At 35.4% G+C, this 16,811-nt stretch overlaps 1 protein-coding gene across 1 annotated transcript; it reads left to right on the forward strand.

Annotated features, from left to right (window-relative positions):
• Positions 1–223: 223 nt before the first annotated feature.
• LOC149287800 (desmocollin-3-like) lies at positions 224–11,157 on the forward strand. The gene is made up of 16 exons (XM_089492462.1): positions 224–254; positions 2,880–2,954; positions 3,679–3,878; positions 4,035–4,151; positions 4,519–4,674; positions 5,843–5,987; positions 6,420–6,586; positions 6,688–6,822; positions 7,157–7,342; positions 7,725–7,984; positions 8,110–8,249; positions 8,451–8,666; positions 8,986–9,219; positions 9,792–9,913; positions 9,989–10,246; positions 10,957–11,157. Exons 3-16 carry the CDS (start codon positions 3,819–3,821, stop codon positions 11,155–11,157), a joined length of 2,397 nt encoding a protein of 798 aa, XP_089348588.1. The 5' UTR covers positions 224–254; positions 2,880–2,954; positions 3,679–3,818.
• Positions 11,158–16,811: the final 5,654 nt, after the last annotated feature.

Raw genomic sequence — 16,811 nt, forward strand, 5'->3', positions numbered from 1 at the left:
GACCATACATTTTATTTTCCATATCTAATTTAAATATATACAGGTAATATATTTTAAAATAAAGTAGGTACAGCAGTGAAATTGTTTTTACATTTAAAACATCTAGATTGCCATACCAGTCTATGAGCGTCTATTACAAAAAAAAAGGTATATCATGTTTACTCTGCTTCGGCTTATAGTTTAGGCCATATATCCTGATGTTTCTATATTTCTTAGAAGCGTATGTTTACTTGTGTATGTTCCATTGTGTGTGTGTGTGTGTGTGTGTGTGTGTGTGTATATATATATATATATATATATATATATATATATATATATATATATATAAATAATATCAGTGTGTATGTATAAATTATACAGTATGGATTACACACACACATACACAAAACAGTGCCACTCTCTGATGTAGAAATTCATTAGAGCCATCCAGCTCCAGTAAGCTTGTACTGCAATGAAGGATTGGAATATCCCCACATTACCCATGTGTTGTACAGGTTGACCACTTTGCAGGAGAAGCTCACTGGGTTGGCCCTTATAGAAGTCAGCGAGTTGAAATAAAAATACACACTATGGTGATACATTTTTTTCTTCTTCTATAAGCCACATCAGAATTAATGATTATAAAAAAATAATAATAATTAAAAAAAAAATTACAAGGATTCACAGTGTTGCATTGTAAATCCCAACAATTTAGTTTTCTATAAACAGTCAATATGTTTGAATTATTTTGAGGGTTTTTTTGGCTTGACTTTTGTCATGGCAATTTTTCCATTATTTTTTTTTACCAGCATACGTGTTTGGCCAACATGAAAAGTAAAAACATTTAATTAAAAGTAAATACATTGAACCACCATTACGGACCCAAACCAAAGCAGCTTTATTTTTCCTTTCCGAATCACTTCTTGCCTACTACTTTTGAAATCGTTGGTGATTTTTTTTCTTTTTTTTTATAAAATGTTTTATTTAAATCGTTGTTCTGTGTGACGGTATTTTAGACATAAATATTAAAAGGCTAGATATCGCGTTTAGCTACTGGTGTTTTATGACCATTTTCCATTGTTTCTGTTATTTCACTTTCAGCATCTTGTATTAAGGAAGAAACGCCTTATTCAATGGACTTGTAAACTTGAGGCAGAAGCTTAATCGTAATATTTTTGTTCAGTACTAATGTTAAATTTATGGTTCATAGTGCACTGAAATCTGTATTACACATTGCTAAGCAATTCTAAATTGGTTTTAAGAAAACAAAAATGGCATTCATTGTTAACACAATTTTCAGAATATCAACGCGCTGGTGGGAGTACTGCGTAGCTTACAGGTATCAATTAAAGGCATGGTTTATTGTCCCTGTAAAGAAGAATGTGTATTAAGTAAGTGCTTTAATATGCATTCTTGAAAAAAAAAAATCGCAGCCTTGTTGCTCTCCTCCTCCGTGGGGTGACGCTTCGGCAGCCAATCAGTGGCAGGAAAGTGCTTCCGTTAAAATCAATGGGAGCTCTTTCTGTGCAAGGAGGGGTTTCTGACCCTGGGCTGGAGCTGACGGGTGGAAGTCTGCAGAATTCCCCCTGCATTCACAAAAGGGCTATATGAGTTAAAGTGCATGGATTGGTGAATGAATAGCTGTCTGTGGTAAACAATAGAATTTATTTATTTTTGAGCTTGTCACCAAAAATATTAATACCCTCAACCTGAGATAAAGGATGTTTATTGGAACAAAATAACATAATAGATCAGGGAGGGGCTGTTGATATAGTCTATCTAGACTTTAGTAAGGCATTCGACTTGCAGGCTTCGAATGTGAAAATAGTTGAATAGATAAGACAATAGTTGAGTAAAAGGAGGCAGAAGATTGTAGTTAATGGTGCATATATTAGAGGAAGCACTTATTATTAGTTGGGTACCTCAGGGATCGGTATTGGGACCAGTGCTCTTTAATATTTTTTACCGATACTACACAAGCTCTTAATGGTAAGGTTAGATGTTAGACATTATCAGGGGAGATTAAGGGGTCTTAATATGTTAGAAGACATAAGAGAGAGAAGAGATTTATAAAAATTAAATACTTTAAAGGCATTTAACACAGTACATGAGGCCTGCTTATTTGAAAGGTGACTCAAAGTTTTAGGAAGTCTAAATCTAGACGGTGAGAGACTTTGAGATAATATAAGGAGGTTCTTCTTTACTAAGAGAGAAGTGGTAGAAAAAGGGAACGGTCTCCTTAAAGTGGTGCAGGCTAATACAGTGAGCAAATTTAAACGGGAATGGGATAGACCTAAAGCTATCCTCACAAGTGACCAGACCAAGGTTGAATCCCTAACATCAGGAAATTGGTCACACTAGATGGGCCGAATGGGTCTTATTTCCCATCAAATTCTATGTTTGTAAATAAAATATTTGGGGTTTTTTCTCCCTCAAAGCTAGTCTACATTACTGTATTAAATAAAATAGCATATTTAAAGCCCTGGAAAAGAAGGTCCAAGCTGACATTGCATAATTAATAGCTAAACCAGTGAGGTGATCACGGAAGAATTCTTTCTATGTTACCAACGCATATCTTGGCCCTTCCCAACACAATGATATCAAGGGCATCGTGATTTGGTGTAGATTCTAAACGTTACTCAGATCCTTGATAAATAAAACTTTATTTTATGTTGTAGCAGTTTTTTTATTTTTGTCTATTGTGAACAATCATGCAACTTTTCAATAATTATAATGCAAAGTTTTTGAATAAATGGCTAGTTATAAAATAAAGAAAGAACTGTTAGCATTGGATCCTCTGTAAACATTATTTCAAGTCTACATTTATGATGTAGAACGGACATATGTGTATACATATTTATAACGTATGTGTATATTTATTTTTTAGCCATGGAGTGCAGTTGCAGAAATTTGTCAGAAAGTGAAACTGACTGTGCCTTCCGAAGTAATTTACTCTGGATCTTTAATTGGGAAAGGTAAGAAAAATCTTAGTATGTTGTCATTGGAAGACAATACTTTGTTGAGCTTCCTCCAAAACATCCACTACAACAACACAGCCTATGTAGAAAAGGTTATCTAGCTCAATAAAAGGAACATTTCAGAAAAACCCAGCCTTAAGTAGTAGTTAGGATGGACAGATGTTTTTGAGTGTTTAGGTGGTCATAATAGCAGTATTATACACGGCTTATGGCTCATAATATATGTGCTTGTGTGTGTATACATATACACACATATTATACAAGGTCCATAAAGACATGGTTTGGTCTATAAAGACATTGAGCGCCTTTGGAGTGAACTGGAACAGAGATTGTGAGCCAGGCCTTGTCATCGAACATCAGCGCCTGACCTCACAAATGCTTAACTGGATAAATGAGCAAAAATTCCCACAGAAATGCTCCAAAATCATGTGGAAAGCCTCCCCAGAAGAGTGGAATCTGTTATAGCTGCAAAGGGGGGGGGGGGCGGGATCAATTACATATTAATGTCTATATATTTAGAATGAGATTTCATACAAGTCCCTGTTAGTGTAATGGTCAGCTGTCCCAATACTTTTGTCCATATAGTGTGTATGTGTATGTGTGTATATATATATATATATATATATATATATATATATATATATATATAAATATGGCTCTGCTTCATTCCATTTATCTGCCTTTAATCCTAGTTTCCTTCACTTCTCTCTCCCTCTAATAGTTGATCTTCAGCATTGCCTTAGCTCGGATTACCTTGTCATCCGATCAAGCAATCCACAATTTGTAGTTTACAACGATGGGTCAGTTTATGCCGAAAGAAAAATATCAATACCTGATAAAATTTCGTTTGCAATTTTCCTCATGGATATATCGACCATGACTGAAAAGAAGTTGCCAGTTAAGGTGGTAACGAAAACAAAGGTAGGTTTTGCTGTTTGGAAAAATATCTTCCTTAGGCCAGTGATGAAGATTAATTTATTACGATGTATGCTTCAACTGTTGTGACTGCAGTTCCATAAATGTTTTTCTGTGCGCACCTTCTGCTTATGTGATTGCTTACTAACTTATCTTTTTCAGAATGTGAAAACAAGGTATACCAGAGAGCTCCTGAAACGTACCAAGAGAAGATGGCGCCCTCTGCCCTTTTCAGTCATGGAGAGCTATGTCGGTCCCTTCCCTCATTTTGTTCAACAGGTACGACTTGCGAAACCAGTTCATTAGGAAAGATGTTTGGGTCACCAACTTGATATACGTAAAACACAGATCAATGGACTCAAAGTTTCTGTTTTTGTGTATTCCAGTTTTGCCCTGGAATACTTAGCATACAATTGCATTTGATTCATTTGGAAAGGCTCTTTAATCTATCCATATAGTGCTGTTATTTTCTATCTTTTAATTGGCCCTAATTTTAAGAAACCACAACAGAAAAAAAATTGCTAGATTTCTGCATGTTTTGTATTATAAATGAGAATTGTAATATCTTTTATAACATCTTGAAAACCTATATCTGCATATGATAATGGTGTGGCAGATTTGACTTTTTTTCTCATTTCTTTTACAGATCCAGTCTGACACTCAGGAGAACTATACAATTCTATACTCCATAACGGGCCAAGGTGTTAACCAACCACCATTTAATTTATTTTATATTGAAGAAACCACAGGAAACATATATATCACTCAAAGGGTGGATCGGGAACAATACCCATTTTTTAATGTAAGCTTTTTGGGTGGCTCATAGTAACATAGTAACATAGTAACATAGTTCATAAGGTTGAAAAAAGACCAAAGTCCATCAAGTTCAACCTATATACATATTGTGTCCCTACTGTGTTGATCCAGAGGAAGGCAAAAAACCCTTATGAAGCAGATGCCAATTGCCCCATACCAGGGGGAAAATTCCTTCCCGACTCCAAATATGGCAATCAGAATAAATCCCTGGATCAACGTTCTGTCCCTATTAATCTAATATCCATAACTTGTAATATTATTGCTTTCAAGAAACACGTCCAGGCTCCTTTTGAACTCTTTTATTGAGTTTACCATCACCACTTCCTCTGGCAGAGAGTTCCATAATCTCACCGCTCTTACTGTAAAGAACCCCCGTCTGTGCTGGTGTAGAAACCTTCTTTCCTCCAGCCGTAGAGGATGTCCCCTTGTTATAGATACAGTCCTGGGTATAAATAGGTCCTGGGAGTGATCTCTGTACTGTCCCCTTATATATTTATACATAGTTATTAAGTCCCCCCTAAGCCGTCTTTTTTCCAAACTAAATAACCCCAATTCTGATAATCTTTCTGGGTACTGTAGTCCTCCCATTCCCCTTATTACTCTGGTTGCCCGTCTTTGAACCCTCTCCAGCTCCACTATATCTTTCTTGTACACTGGTGCCCAGTACTGTACACAGTATTCCATGTGTGGTCTGACTAGTGACTTGTACAGGGGTAGAATTATTTCCTTGTCGTGGGCATCTATGCCCCTTTTGATGCACCCCATGATTTTATTTGCCTTAGCAGCAGCTGCCTGACACTGGTCGCTACAGGTAAATTTACTGTTAACTAAAACTCCTAAGTCCTTTTCCATGTCAGTCGTCCCCAGTGTTTTCCCATTTAATACATATTCCCAGCCTGGATTTTTCTTCCCCATGTGCATAACCTTACATTTATCTGTGTTGAACCTCATCTGCCACATCCCAGCCCAAGCCTCCAACCTATGCAGATCCATTTGTAATCGTGCGCTGTCCTCTATTGTGTTAACCACGTTACAGAGCTTAGTATCGTCTGCAAAGATTGATACTTTACTATGCAATCCCTCTACAAGGTCATTAATATACTCTATCATTTCATTTCTGATACATATTAAAAACATATTCTATTGTTTTCTAGCTGATGGGCTATGCAAAAACTAAAGATGGATATTCACAAGAAATGCCTTTGGATATATTGATCAAAGTAGAAGATGACAATGACAATGCACCTGTCTTTACTGAGGCGGCATTCTGCATGGGAGTATATGAACACAGCAATCAAGGCAAGAATAAGGGATTTTTTCTTTGGTTAAATCATCCCATGGGTGGTTTACTTTTTTTCTGCTTGGTTTACCATTGGGATATTTTTCCCCCCTAAACCAGTCATCGGAATATCTAAATATTAAAAATGTTAATATCTGCTTCCTAAGAAACCTCTTATTCTCAACACTTCTGCAAAGTTGAACATCCATGCAATGTTTTGGATGGAAGAGTACTAGAGGTGGCATATAACTATGATTTTATGTGCGTGTGGGAAAATGTTGGTTTCCTAGCATTTGTAATCTATATACCATTGCCAACTCGTACAATGCAAAGGCGACTGCTTTTGTTACATGTCACTTGCTGAAATGACGCGTAGTCTTGTGTTTGGTGCCTGTGCATCTATAGGTTGTAGGAGTATAAACATATTGACGTGTGTTTAATTTTCTATGCAGGAGTAATCGTTGGAAGAGTAAATGCCTCGGACATCGATGAGCCCAATAGCCGTCATACTCTCCTTAGATACACTCTTCTTTCACAGATTCCCCCATCACCAATAATGTTTGCTGTAAATCCAGAGTATGGCATAATCACTACAACTACAAACAGACTAGATAGAGAGGTAAATATTTTAAATTTATTATGTAATTTTTTTTTTTTTTTTTTTAAAGACTGGGGTATATGAATGCATCCAAATTAATGTATACCTACTTTTTCCTGCAGGTATTGGATACATATGTACTTATAATAGAGGTGCGTGATATGGGTGGACAGCCTTTTGGTTTGTCCTCGACTGGAACAGCATCCATAACGGTTCTTGATATAAATGACAATGCACCGGAATTTACGCAACAATCTGTAAGTGGCTGTTAAGTCATGAAAACATTTTTTTCATACAATCCTTAAAATACATATACATTTAATAAGTGCATGTCTATTTGTGTGTACATATATAATCTATAACTTTTTGTTTTTGCTTTAGTTATATGTACCCATATGTGCATAGACTTAAGGGATAAAACCCTTTGTTGGTCCTTTCTAGTAGTTCGTAAATGTTACAATCCACATTTTTTTTAATACTGAAGTAAGATATCAGGACTCTTTTGCCACTTCTTCAAATTAATTTGTGACTAATATCTGATTAATTGTTCAGTTTTTATTTTATATAATACGGTTTATTTTCATAACTTAGTACCAGGTGGAAGTAAACGAAAACGAAAGCGGAATGGTCATACTGAGGATCCCTGTAACAGACAAAGACTTGGTCAATTCTCCCAACTGGAAAGCTGTATACACCATAACACAAGGCAATCAAAAGGGTTATTTCAACATAACAACGGACCCAGCTACCAATGAGGGACTGCTTAGTGTTATAAAGGTGACTGAATGGCTTGGTTATATTTGTATAGTTGTGTTTTTTTTTATTATTTTTTTTTGTTTTTTTTTAATGGAGTTTTGACTTTTTAATTAATGGTGTTTGCTGCTTAGAAACGTTCTAATATAAGGAAGTTTCCATCAAAACTGAATAAAGCGGACCAGCCATTTACAAATATGGACCAATAGTTTTCTCTCTTTAACACTTTTTGCTTGTTGTAATGTTTTGCACAACGGATATCACTTATAATTTTTATGTAAACCTCTTTGCAATCAAAAACCGGCATAGATATAGTGACTAAAGTATTTTGTCAAGGACAACTTCACGTGTTTGTTTTTTTGTGTTAGTTTATTCTGACATGTTTCTCTTGTGTTTTACTTTGTAGGGCTTGAATTATGAAGAAGAGAATAGAGTTGTGATACAGGTTGGAGTAACCAACGAAGTAAGTCTCATTACGTCATCTGGGACCAAAAGTAACAGCATGAACACCGTCCCTGTTACAGTAATAGTAAAAGATGTCGATGAAGGACCTGAATTCCAACCAATTATTAAAACAATACGTGTCCGAGAAAATCAGACAATTGGAACCGTAATTGGGGATTTTATAGCTATAGATCCTGAAACTAAAAACAGTGCAGGCATTAGGTATGTACACATCTTATGTTGTACTTCTAAATTAAACTTAAATTGAACTCTTAAAGAGTTCATCTTTTTCTATTTCTTGTTATATTAAAATGATCCCAGTTTCATTTTCCCCTCTTGGTCTTCAGGTACAGAGTGGAGGATCGGTTGTCTTGGGTTACTATTGGAGAAAGCAACGGTCAAATAACAACGCTCAAAGTCCTGGATTACGAAACAAATGAAGTCACAAACCACCAACACAATGTTACTGTGTATGCAGTTGACCAAAGTAAATTAATACAATTGCCTCTGTTTACCACTGAATCTGTAAAGGCGCTCAGAAACTTGATTTTTGTGGAGGGATTTACTTAAATAGTGGAGTTTGTGTTCCCAACCCCATTGTGTCTTATGTTATTAGTTTTAGGGTTTTACAATCTGTGACTCTATCTAATGAACCTGAGGTTTCAATTTTGATTTTTGTTTCTTCTAGGTGGCAAAACAGGCACAGGTACACTGATAATTATTCTGGAAGATATTAATGATAATGCACCGTTACTTGTTCGGACAGCTTCAAATATCTGCCAGACTGGCAGGACATATTCTGTAATTGAAGCACAGGACCCCGATGGTGCTCCTAACTCTGCTCCATTCCGATTCACCCTTGACCCCTCTGTTGCAAACCAGTGGACTATTGTAGACGCTGATGGTAAGTCATATGGTAGTTTGTTATTTTGCTACTGCCCAACAAACCCCCCATCAGCATTGTTCTTCGTTGATATCGCCCATTATGTCTTGTCTGTTTTAATCTTGTGGACAGAGAAATCCACAAGAAAACGTATAGTTAATTTCATATTAAAGATCGTTTAATTCTACCCCGTAAGTTGAATCGGTGGTCCATGCTTTTAATACTTTCAGTCCCTATTGGCATATTTTGTAATTTTATTTATTTTTAATTAAAGTATTTTATTGAGCCAAGAATATTGGTAAATCTGTAGCCAATCAGAAAATTATGTTTTGTTCTTCAGGACAATCTGCGCGTATACAACCCAAAGGCGATCTTGCTCTTGGAACGTATGAAATTCCTGTAGTAGTGGTTGACCAGCAAGGCCATGGCAGAACACAGACAGTGACAGTTAGCAAATGTGACTGCGCTGATGGGATCAACTGTAGTAATCGGTTTAGCGATAGGTGGGCTGCCTTAGGAGGATTGGCAATTCTGTTGATGGTACTCGCCGCACTGCTGCTTGCTGCTCTTATGTGTAAGTTTTATTCTAATGAAATATAGACAGTGTTATTGCTTACAGTAACAGGACTTCACCTAAAGGATTTCAGCAAATATGTATTACTGTAATAGATTTCAGTTTTGCCGCCCTCCCAAAATTTCTGTTCTATTCCATATGTATTTTACTCATCTTAAGAGATGCTTTTAACAAAGTTTACATAAACCATTACCTTTAATACAAACTGTACACATTACATGCTTGTTTTTGTTTAGTTTTTCTCTCTACTTGCATTTTGCTAGAAATCTTCAGCTTAATCTTTCTAAAACTGGTTTCTCAAGATAATCGGGAACATTAACTACAGATCAGAAAGTGACCACCTTCAGGAGCACTACTCTTGGTTTTTGACATGCATAAAAAAAATCCACTGACATGGCATATTACAGCACACGAGGTTCTAGCTTGAGAGCTAACAATGTAGTGGAAGGTTTGCAGAGTTAGGGTACATATAGTGTTTCTTAATATATTGAATACATAGACATTTTATATGCTTTATTATAATGTGGTGGGGCACAACATGTCGATTAATGGTTTTTGTATTGTTTTTTTAGGTTGTTTGTTGGCTTGCAAATGTGGTTCTGGAGCAGGGAAAGGCAAATTAGGTTTTCCTGATGATGCTGCTCAGCAAAATTTAATTGTAACTAACACGGAGGCACCTGGAGCAGATGTAATGGTAAGATTTACTGAAAATAGTAAAAAGTATGCTTTCTTTTGATGACAATCTAGTATAACTCTCTTATTTTTCTAGGATCCAAATTTTAAAGTTCCTGTGCACATAGCAAATCCAAATACCTGCGGACTAGCTCCATCCACATCTGGTGGATTTGTACAAGGAGGACAAAGCAGTAGTGAAATGGGAGGGCAACAAACTATTCAAACAACAAAAACAAGAGGCCTAACAACCGAATCATCAAGAGTTGGGAATATGCATGGCTATCGCATGCAGGATCAGAACAGACTCACTTACTCAGAATGGCAAAATTTTATGGGCAGTCATATTGGTGATGTAAGTGCTGTATTTGTAGTTAATCAATGGAATCTTATGCAAATCACTAAATATATTTGCTTTTACATCCAAAGAGTAATTGACAAAGGGAGATCGATATATGATTTTTGAAAGTTCAAGCAAAGACCTTTACTGGGGTCTAGCCTGTACTTGTATAGCTTGGTTAATGCTCCTAAACACCCAAAATGTTGCATTTTACCTATGTTTGTAGCCTGGATGGCTGTGGTAAAACCAATATACCCCTCCAAACTAGGTACCATCTAAGTTTAAAAAGGGCATGTGAGAGGCAAAAGGTCAACCCACATCCTTGACTAAAAAGCATAGTCTTCAGGAATGTCAATCCATCGTGGCATTTAAGCGCATCCAAGTTCTGTCCAAATAAACTCAACCAGGTCTTAAATGTGAATACAGTGACACACATAAGAACAAAAAAGTGTGGCAAACTGCTACATTAATGGCCATCACAACCAGAGGTACGGTGACCACAAAATTCAGATTGCCAGGACAGTCAGAGCATTTCAATAAATAGTATGTGAGTGAGGGATGTGTGTGCATGCATGTAAGACAGCAGGTATGACCCTGAAGCTTTCTATTTACATGTGTATTTGGCTGATATTTATTCAAGTCAATCCATTCTGTGCTACTCGGTTTGTTTATCCAGATATCTCAGACCATAAATAGTGTTTTAACAGCTATTTTTTTTCTTACAGAAATTATACATGTATGGACAGGATGAAGAGCAACAAAATGGGGAGGATTATGTTTTGCCATATAATTATGAAGGAAAGGGGTCTCTCGCTGGTTCCGTAGGTTGCTGCAGTGAACTACGAGGTGAAGATGAAAGACTAGACTTTTTAAACCATCTTGAACCCAAGTTTAGAACATTAGCAGAAGTCTGCGCAAAAAAATAAATTCTAAGACTGTTTTTAGAGGCACAAAAAATGTAAAAGTTGGGTTCTGCACAAGTGATCTTTTAACGAAGAAAAGCCATTTATTTTTAAAACAAATTCCCAGAAGTACTTATACCCCTTATAGGCAATACTTAAAATTTGTTTTCCAGTGTTTTTACTATTGCGGTACTAATTTAATCTAATCACCTTAAATACTTTATAATTTAATTAGCTATTTTAATGGTGTAAATATTTATACATTTTTTGCATGCCCCCATTGTTGCTTAGTTCAACACCATATTAATTTGTAAGTATTTTAAATAGAGTATATTTTTACATAATTCTGCTATAAATGGGCAGTGAATTTTACTAAAGGAAATACTTCTGTATGCCTTTTTTGAGACTTGTGTGATGGTTAACAATCAATTAAGTTCCTATAGTTATACAGTCTTCCCACTTTTTTTGTAGCATGTACCCTTTTTTAAAATTTTCACTTTAGTCTGTAAAAATATATAGTTACATATATGCTTTTTTCTAGCCAAACCAGAATGCTTTTTTTTTTCTTGCTGCGATGCACATTTTCTTGCACTGAGTTTAAAAGTTTTACACTGAAGATAATTTTAGTGAATATTTCCAAAGTGTATACTGTAGTTTTTGTTTTTATGTATGCACCCACTAAGAAACACAATAGAATCCAAGTATTTGTTTTTTCGAGAGAGCATATTATCATTTTATGATAACTATAATGTCATGGATTTAAAATATTGGAAAACCAAGTTTCAAAAGAATCAAATTAACATGAATAATACAGAAAATAAAGCAATTCCTTATATGTTATCGTCCAAATTTGTATTAATTTTCCACTGCAAGTTGTATAAATCCCCTAGCAGGTTTTATATACAACAATTCTGGTCTGTTACAATAACCAAGTAGATCATTTGCAGTCAGTTCATATGCAATTTTTGTAGTCTTTTAATTTTATTTTTTAATGCAATTTAAGGACCAGAATGTTAAATGGGAAACCGACTGTACCATACAATGTTTTTCTTTAAAGCATCCCACATATTAAAATTACACATTAAAAAGATGTACAGTGTTAATATTTTTGTAAAACTTTGCTTATCTTCAAGTACACCAAGCAGGCATTTGTTTCGCTGTTGCATGAAGACCTGTTAATGGATTAGTAAGGGATGTATTAGTCAATTCTAATATACCTTATGCCCGATGCCTTTTGTCTCGTTTTTCACATTTAATGAACTGTTTTATACAGAATGTGTACATCAATGTTAGGGGTGTGTTCGTTAAAAAAACTGACCTCACCCTACATAATGCATAGTTAATGTGGCGTGACGTCTCACTCATATAACTATAGATTATGCAAGGCCATATCTTGACTTCTTGTGGAAGAAGCTTAATGAGGCTGGTTATTTCCAATTCTTAGTGATATCAAGAAGCTGAAATGTTGAGCTGTGTTGCAAATTCCTTGTCTAATTGAATACACACCCTATTAATAGGTAATATCGACATGATTCAAGAATTAGATTCCCATTTGAAAATAAAATTTTCATGATTCTGTTACTATTGTTTATTTTCCATATATATTAACATTTGATATTTAGATTTAGTATTGACTCCACAATGAGAGATTACAAGACCACATCTTATAGTGTGTACAATGCTTTAAAATTTCTCACGATTAAGTTTTAAGTGTTTTATACGTGTCTTACATATATAATCACTTCTACATTTGGCACACTATGAGTATATCCTCAATAACTTTACAAAAGCACTTCAATGTCTTATTTTGCACAGTTCTGGAATATTTTAAATAAAGATTCAATGCCTGCATAGCTGTCTGTTTCTTCTGATTATTATTTCTTAATTCCTGCGCACCATATAGGAGGGTAACACTGGCATACTACACATAAGTAATAATCTTTGTAATGAGGTAGTTCGGACACCAGTATTTTGTCACTGTTCTACAAAGATCATAATTTAGTGTTTGTAGCATCACATATCATTCATAATCCATAGATTTCAGTTTTCTGTAATCAGACCTAATAGCGTGCTCTTATATCCTCAGGAAACATTTCCCATAAGCGACCACTATCTTCTTATGAACACATTCCTAACTTAAAGCAAAAGTGAGATCCAAATAGAATACGTGGCACATCCCCATGGCTACTAAAGAGATGTGCACATAAACCTTCACCTGCACGTGTGGTGTAACACATCATGTGTATGAAATATTTTCGGGCACCCTGCGTAGAGGAAACCAGGCCAACCTCTTCACATAAGATTTAATTGCCATAGACATAAAATTGGCAAGAAAAACACAGATACACCAGTGAGGAGTACACTTTTTTGTTAGTGTGGTCACAAATAAAAGAACCCAAGCTTGTTATATTCATGGAATACATTCAGGCACCTTTTTGAAATGTGTTGAGTAAATAAAAGTACCATTTTTGTCTGCCGCTTCAGCTTTTTTTGTGCTCTCATTCTACTCTGCAAGTAAAGGTATCAACTAGCTCTATTTGTCTTCTGTGTTTTTAATTGCCAACACATTATCACTCTCTACTTATACTGAATATCACTGTAAACTGAAAAAACAATATAAAACATTCTAAAGTAGAATAGTATGATTACTGCAAGTGATTTGTTTGATTAAATTGGATATTTTCATGGTTATAGGTAATATTTAAGCACTAGATGGCAGAATATGATAAAGAATTGTTACTGTGAGTTTTCTAACTCATTACGGTGTATGTGCGCATATCCAGCAGAAATATATCATCCAAAACTGTATGCATAACAATATTTTATGTGTTCCTGTGTAGTAAATGTGCATTATGCGTAAGCTTCTTTGATCTGGGCCCTGCTCACTTTCTGTTTCTGTAAATCTAAATTCTTATGTTAAGCTTATGTCCTGTTTACTTGGACATAGATGTTTAGTGTTTCCTTAACCCTTTATGGACCGGGCTATTTCTTTCTTTCTTTTTGTACCCTTTGTGACCGAGGCTGTTTTAACATTCTTGTGTGTTTAGCTGTCATTTTCTTCTCTCTCGTTTTTGTGTACTCACACAAGGTATATATTTTTTTTTTATATGTTTATGTTTAAATATATTTTTTCAGAACAAGGACTTTCTTTATATACCATTTTTTGATCGTATCTATTTCCTATAAAAATAAATTGGTAAAAAAAACACACCTTTTGTTAAAATTTGTTTTAGTCATCTACAAAAGCTAATGGGAAAAAAACCCCTGCTAAATGTCCTGAGTTTAGAAATAATGTTTTTTTTTTTACAAGTTAAAATAAGTGCAAAGAGGTGTTTTGCTATTTCAGAAATTATCTTAGAAATTATGATTGATGTATGTTACTAACTTTAACCTATTTAACACGCTAGCAGATCCCTCATAAATATTTTCTGACTTTTCCTAGGATGCTTACTTGTATATTTATGTTAATGCACTAATTGTGTTCTACCCAATCGTAAGTATACAGTTAAAAGGAAATGCCAAGTAGATGCTCTACTTTATAAATGCAGAATTTTAGGAATCAAAGTATAAGGCAAAAGCGATGTTGTCTTAATAACAAACCTTATTTGCAATCACTAATGTCATCGTAGTTAAAACAGGACCAAAAATATTATTATTATAGATTGATTTACAAAGAGCCATCATATTCTACAGAACTGTGCACTGGGTATATAGGTAGTGACATAACAATATGGACTTACAGAAAGAAAATGTAGGGAGTGCCCTGTTCAAACAATCAATCTAGAAACATTAATTTGACAAGAATATCCCTTTCCTTAGCTTAGGGATCAGAAAAATAGCTTCATGCTCCAGGAGAAGCAAGGAAGAGGAAGAAAAAAGCAAGGAAAATGTTTTTTCTAACTCAAAGTATTTGCCTATAGTAACATACAAGACAAGAAGTTCAGGTAAAACAGTGCTGTCTTTGGATGTTATATATATTCATGTCAGCCAATAATTTAGTGTGAAAAACATAAACATGGAAGAAACTTGGAAACATAAACATATTTCACAGTTTTGCATATATTAATGTCCACAAAACTGGAGTATCTCAAGAAATTGCCAGGAAACTACCTTGAATAGCATCTATTTGGGAAATAAAGGGAAAAATTACAATATGCACATCACCATTTTCAAACTGTATTTTAAATTTGGTATGTAACTGTATGGCACTGTAACTTCAAAAACCACCAATCCTACAAAGCTTGCAATAGAAAAGTGTAACACTGCTGTGGATTTCTTGTACAATGTATGTGTACGTTTTTTGAATCTGTTGTTTTCAATCCATTTTTTTTAATATGTGTAAATACTAGTTTTTTTTATATTTCACTTTTCAGTTGTTTTAGTTTTTTTTAAAAATATGAGTAAATACGTTTTTTTTAATAAAACGAGAATGAACGTCTTCACTCTACCTTCTACCGAAGAAGAAGCAGTGGCGTTCTTTTAAGAGAAAGGTGTACTGACAGCTGGGCTACTGAATCAAAATGGTCACGAAATGAAGCTCTATTTTGGCTCGAGTATTTTGTGGTCAACACCTGCACTGGAAATAGGTTCAGGGATAGTCATCTACCCTATGTGACAGCCATTTGTTTCTTCTTTTGCTGGGCCAGGAAATTGACGTCAATCAAGTGATTTTGGATTTTGGAACACAACCGTAGACTAGAACAACTACATGCACGAAGTCTGTGCTAACTACCTCATCGAACTACCAAAACAGAAGATTGGAGGTGAAGGATTACTTGTCAAAATTGATGCGTAAACATAAGCATAAGAACAATGCCGGCGTGTCTCCTCAGCAGTGGGTATTTGGAGGAATTTGTTCGGAGACTCACAAGTGCTTCTTGGTTAGGGGCTAGTATGCTGTTACACAGTTAATATTCTCATTATTGTAGATGGGAATTACATAGTTTATTCTTTAATCCATTTACTATGGATTTCTCTATGGTTAGTTAGCTGCCATCTTCTGGCCCTTTTTGGTAATGCACTTATCACACATTTCCTTTGCATGTAAACCCCACCCCTGCTCTCTAGTGAGGCACTTCCTGTATCATGGCTGCTTGTATCTGCCACATGTAACAGGGACACATGTATTCTGCATGCTAAGCTAGGAAAGCATCATCTTTTGACCGCGTAATACTGAAATCCATTCATTCTGCTGTATTCAGTTGTTTGTTGTACAGAATAAACCAGCTCTTGGATGAAAACCGGTATTGGTGAGTTCAGCTATCTGACAAGGATTGTCCGCAGTGGTTATATCTGCTTATTCAGGCCAGGCATAGAGGTCTTACAAGGGATAGATCACTATCACAACAATCGGAGTCAGAATAGCTAGAATGGCAAGAAGAGGAAAGGGGTGAAGCCATGTTCTCTGGCTCTGCAGAAAGAAAGTGTATTCCTACTGTTTTTTTTTTTCTTCTGATTATCCACTTCTGTTGGGACATTGAAATAAAAGCAACGGAGGTCTAATGCACTGCAAGTACAAGAGTTATTTTGTGTCATTTTATGTTCAGCTCCCTGCAGACATCTGGAACTTTCTGCAGTTTTCACAGCCTGTCAGCAAAAGGAAGAGAAAGGACTTCTGGATCTTTCTGGTAAGGTGCACTCACAGCCTTGTCAAGGACCAGGGGAATCTGCACCTAGCC

Source organism: Sceloporus occidentalis, unplaced genomic scaffold, assembly GCF_023333645.1.
Source record: "Sceloporus occidentalis isolate IW3139 unplaced genomic scaffold, rSceOcc1.0.p SCAF_56, whole genome shotgun sequence".
Classification (NCBI taxonomy): Eukaryota; Metazoa; Chordata; class Lepidosauria; order Squamata; family Phrynosomatidae; genus Sceloporus; species Sceloporus occidentalis.

Excerpts from the sequence above, each read along its gene's own strand:
- LOC149287800 (XM_089492462.1), top strand. The coding sequence starts at position 3,819 with ATGGATATATCGACCATGACTGAAAAGAAGTTGCCAGTTAAGGTGGTA. Across the intron at positions 4,675-5,842 it reads AACAATACCCATTTTTTAAT|CTGATGGGCTATGCAAAAAC; the intron begins GTAAGCTTTTTG and ends ATTGTTTTCTAG. Across the intron at positions 5,988-6,419 it reads ATATGAACACAGCAATCAAG|GAGTAATCGTTGGAAGAGTA; the intron begins GCAAGAATAAGG and ends TTTTCTATGCAG.